General features: G+C 47.1%; 1 protein-coding gene across 1 annotated transcript in view; it reads right to left on the bottom strand.

Moving 5' to 3' along the window:
- Nucleotides 1-439: 439 nt before the first annotated feature.
- LOC108796952 (disintegrin and metalloproteinase domain-containing protein 10-like) overlaps nucleotides 440-5,150 on the bottom strand; it is a 28,590-nt gene continuing 23,879 nt past the window's right edge. Inside the window, exons 15-17 of the mRNA XM_018568515.1 lie at nucleotides 4,663-4,880; nucleotides 2,726-2,822; nucleotides 440-663 (exon numbers count right to left, since the gene is read on the bottom strand). Coding sequence (XP_018424017.1) covers nucleotides 440-663; nucleotides 2,726-2,822; nucleotides 4,663-4,880 — 539 coding nt within the window. The remainder of the gene's footprint in view (nucleotides 664-2,725; nucleotides 2,823-4,662; nucleotides 4,881-5,150) is intronic.

The raw sequence follows: 5,150 nt of genomic DNA, 5'->3' as shown, positions 1-5,150 counted from the left end.
TTCTTTTTCCATTCCAGCTAGCTGCAGAGATCATGTGACCTGTAATGTTTCTTTCATAGGTGGTTCTTGTCGGGCAGCCCAGGAGGAGAGGAACAGGGTACTTCCCTGCCTAGCTTTGTAGATCCATTGTATTACACCATACCTATAAACAGGTACCAACCCATACACAACCCAGCTGCACGTACCACAAAATAAAATGTTTGACTAAACCAGAGGCAAGGAAAAAGCAAGTTCTTTATAGATTTGTTTTTCTTTTTGGACCTTATTCACAATTTTTAAAAGGCTGTCCACAAATGTCTGGATGGTTGTAAACCCTGCTATTGGGTGAGGGAAGAATCTTTAATGTTGATAGGACTTCACAGTGTTGAGATACCACATAAGGTTGGACCGCAGATCAGAAATGGAAGTAGAAGCCTCGGGTGGACTCATGCTCTCTACATCAAAAAGGACAATAGAAGTGTTTGCTCTTCAGCATGTAACGCTTGTTTCTGTTGCCCGAGCTGAAAATAACACAAATCCCATCTTCTGAATGAAACGTGTAGCCAGCCATGTCTTCTTCCTGAAATACACTCGCCATGTCCTCCATGATTTCAGATATCATCATCTCCCATTGTATCGTATGGATGACTCCTCGTCTCTTCTGCACCTCCCCGCAACTGATCTCTTATCAGAGTCAGGAACCTTTCAGAATGAATATCACAGTCGTGTCTCGGACAGCCCGTGCGTTGCTGTCATGCACAATTCTTCTTTCTCCCAGTAGACGATTTCCTTCCGGCGGGTACTGGGTCCCCTTTGTTTTACTTTTTCTGATCCTTTCTTTTGTGTTTTTGCTGGAAGAAATTAGATATAAAGTCTTAATTGGGCAGAATGTGTCACATTTGGTTAAGTGTATGTAAAGCCTAAGGCCCCATTCACACATAGCGATTTCCGCCACGATATTGCGCATTTTTGCCGCGCGATATCGCGAGAAGTCGCCGGCTAATGATATTCAATGGAGCTGTCTTAGCTCCATGTCGCGGTCGCAAGTCGCTTCTACAGGACCCTTTTTTCGGCGGATTTTGCGCGATTTTGCTTTTTTCTAATGGAGCCCGACGGAGAAGGTCGCGCTACCGTCGCTGGATTGTCGCTGGAACGTCGCGCTATCCCGGCCGCTGCAAAATGTATGTCGCTACGTGTGAATGGGGCCTAACTGTGATCTTGTCTTATTTGGTCTCTTTTGATCTGTGAACCACCTCAGTACCGGAGCAACTTTTTCACACACAAATGCTAAAATCAGAATTTTTGTATAGAAAATGACTTTAAGCCCCCCAAACAATTATATATTTTCTGAACGCAGAGGCCCTGCAAAAATGATAGCTGCACTTTCTTATGTGGCTCAAGATTTGTGCAAATGTTTATCAAATTGATATATTTGGGAAAATTTTAAATTACTTTTAGTGCATACAGACACAATATAATAACCAGTTTTTGGTAGAAAATAAAAGATGGGGTCGTGTGGAGTAAATAGATACCAAACATGTCAAGCATTAGAATTGCGTGCGCCCCTGCAATGGTGAAAAACTGTGGTACTCAAAATTGTCCATAGGAGATGCTTTAAAAGCCTTGATTGCTCATCAGTTTAGAGTTACCAGCCAATTATGGCCCCACAATTATTGATCAGCAAAAGGTAGAAATGTCACCAGCAGAATGTTCATTTATTTGAAGTTCCTTGTCATATAAACAAGCGCTTTCGGGGGCTGGCAGGGTCCCTTCATCAGGCTCAGCATCGCCAAAGCAAGGGACCCTGCGCGGTACCGAAAAGCGTTTGTTTATATGACAATGAACTTCAAATAAATGAACATTCTGCTAGTGACATTCTGCTGGTGATATTTCTACCTTTTGCTGATATTTGCGGAGCCAGACACTGCAGACTGCAGGGTCTCACGGCGGCTGTGCAGGATCTGTGAGGGGCTCTGCAGGGTCTCAGGGGGGTTGCACAGGATCTGTGGTGGCCTCTGCCCACCATAGACTTCTCAGAGCAGATCACAGATCCTGAGATCCCAGAGACCCCGCAGAGCCCCTCACAGATCCTCCACAGCCCCCCTGAGACCCTGCAGATTTAGTGTGGGGGGGGGGGTGCCCGAGTTTAGTGTTGCCTAGGGCATCCCCAAACCAGAATACACCACTGTTGCTACCCCTGCACTGTAAGTGTTAGGTGCTTGTTTTGGTCTAGGGTCTAAAATAAAAGCTATACTCACCTGAACCTTGGTCCCGTCTGGCTGTTAGACATCTGCAGCCTCCCACCTGGCTGCTAGACCCCCGTAACCCCTGCAGCCTCTCTCCCCCTCCGCTCCGGCGGTCTAAGGACCAGCGAGTTATCACGTCTAATACAGTGAGGACCCATCCAAGGAAGCTCACTGCTTGTATCAGGGCTTAAGTATCTTGAGGAGTACTGAAGCTGGGTGCTGTGATGTTTTCAGGAAGCTTTGTACAACACCCTGCCGGCCCCTCCCACCAGCCATGTACAGAACCCTGCCGACCCCTCCTACCAGCCATGATCAGCCTGCATGGCGCAGAGAAGCATGGAGACCCAGTGATGACACCCCAGGATGTAAAAAAAAGGAACGTAATGAAAACAGAAAGTTTTATATAAAAATGCTGTTAGATGAGGAGGGAAAAGGAAGAACCTGAGAAGACAAATTAAACTTCAGCTTTAAGAGTCACCTTCTTGAAGGAAAAAAAATACCTTTATTGGAGTCAAGCGTTCTGCCAAAAATAAAAATGGTTCCAGCCATCAAAGCTGCAATGGACAATATAATGAGGAGTATGGCCCACCAGCGTGTCTGTGAAAAGAATACAGGCTGCAGTTATGTATCAGGGTTTGTGTTTTCCAATCAGTTGATGTTTAGAGATATCTTCAGCAAACCTGTGATGTCCTCATAAAGGGAGATACTTCAGGTTCACTATGGCCCCCACATTCCTCCCCAACGCACACTGACCCTTCCTTTACTCCCATCAATAGACCATTACAAGAGACACAGCTACAGGCTACAAGGCAAGGACTGGCCACCGGTGCCCAGCCTTCCGGGGTCTGTCTCCTCCCCACAGGACACATGAAAGGTCAGGCTACACACTGCTCAGTTAATGTGTTAGTTCACAACAAACTTTATTGGCAGGTCACTCAGACATACAACACCAGACGGCTTACACATTTCTCCCAAAATATGCACTTAAGCATTGGGTTAATCACGGGGGTTGTGACTTAGACATAGACCCATCACTTAAGCATGGGTTCATGGCCTAATTACAGGGGTCATGGCTTAATCATATGGGTTGTGGTTTAGCCATAGAGGTCATGGCGTAATTAAAGGAGTAATGGCATAGTCATAGGTATTATTACTTAGTTATAGGATCCTGGTTTAATCATAGGGGTTGTGTTATCAAAAGGGTCATGGTTTAGACACAGAGGTCATGGCTTAGTCATAGGGGTCATGGCTTAGTCACAGGGATTATGACATAGTCATAGCACTTATGGTTTAATCATAGGGGTCATATTAATATATGGGTCATGGCTTAGACATAAAGGTTGTGGTTTAGACATAGAGGCCGTGGCTTAATCGAAAGGGTCATGGCTTAGATATATAGGTTATGGCTTAGTCGTGGGGTCATGACTTAGTCATAGGGCTCGTAGTTTAATCATAGGGGTCATGTTATCATGGGGTCATCGCTTAGACATAGAGGTTGTGGCTTAGTCATAGGTAATGTGGCTTAATCATAGGGGTCATGGCTTTGACATAGAGGTTGTGGCTTAAACATAGAGGTTGTGGCTTGGACTAGAGGTTGTGGCTTAGACTAGAGGTTGTGGCTTAGACTAGAGGTTGTGGCTTAGACACAGAGGTTGTGGCTTAGACACAGAGGTTGTGGCTTAGACCCAGGGGTTGTGGCTTAGACCCTGGGGTTGTGGCTTAGACTAGAGGTTGTGGCTTAGACACAGAGGTTGTGGCTTAGACACAGAGGTTGTGGCTTAGACCCAGGGGTTGTGGCTTAGACCCAGGGGTTGTGGCTTAGACCCAGAGGTTGTGGCTTAGACACAGAGGTTGTGGCTTAGACCCAGGGGTTGTGGCTTAGACCCAGGGGTTGTGGCTTAGACCCAGGGGTTGTGGCTTAGACCCAGGGGTTGTGGCTTAGACCCAGGGGTTGTGGCTTAGACCCAGGGGTTGTGGCTTAGACCCAGGGGTTGTGGCTTAGACCCAGGGGTTGTGGCTTAGACCCAGGGGTTGTGGCTTAGACCCAGGGGTTGTGGCTTAGACCCAGGGGTTGTGGCTTAGACCCAGGGGTTGTGGCTTAGACCCAGGGGTTGTAGCTTAGACCCTGGGGTTGTGGCTTAGACCCAGGGGTTGTGGCTTGGACCCAGGGGTTGTGGCTTGGACCCAGGGGTTGTGGCTTAGACCCAGGGGTTGTGGCTTAGACCCAGGGGTTGTGGCTTAATCATATGGGTCATGGCTTAATCAGAGGGATCATGGCTCAGACATAGAGGTCATGGCTTAGTGGCAGGGGTTGTGGCTTAATCATGGGGGCAGTGGATTAGTCATAGGGGTCATGTATTATTTATAGGGATGATGGTTTAGTCATAGGAGTATGAAAACCTATGAACATATGATATATAATATCAGAAAAGATTACCTTCATCCACGCCGCTGGGTCCCGCTCTATCACCCTCAGGAAAGAATTCTTCAGCCTGGCTATAGGGCCATCGGCATCGACAAAGCGACAGATATGAAATTTGTCGCAGTAGCCTTGCCTAGCGCCACAAGGTGCACCCGCAGGAAGGACTATTACAGCTCGATTGAACAGGTGGGACAGTTCTGCAGATTTGGTACTTTTGCAGGAAGAGGCGTCACCTGTTAGGTAAGAGCAGTGTGGAGGTTAATATGACGTCCACAATGTACTGTGAGCTCCTCTGAACGTACAAGGCAATAAAGCAAACATGGAGACACCCAACTATAAGAGAAAGGAAGAACTCCAGTGTGTGTGTGTGTGTGTGTGTGTGTGTGTGTGTATCACATGCAGGTTGGAGGCTCCACTGACAGAAATGGATGCCTTCAGCCTGCAGATGCGCACTACTGCCTGAAGGTGGCAGTGTTCATCCCCAGGGCCATGTATTTAACTGT

This window comes from Nanorana parkeri, unplaced genomic scaffold (genome assembly GCF_000935625.1).
Source record: "Nanorana parkeri isolate BGI_ZX_2015 unplaced genomic scaffold, ASM93562v1 scaffold1200, whole genome shotgun sequence".
Classification (NCBI taxonomy): Eukaryota; Metazoa; Chordata; class Amphibia; order Anura; family Dicroglossidae; genus Nanorana; species Nanorana parkeri.
This window is presented reverse-complemented; position numbering and strand designations above follow the sequence as displayed.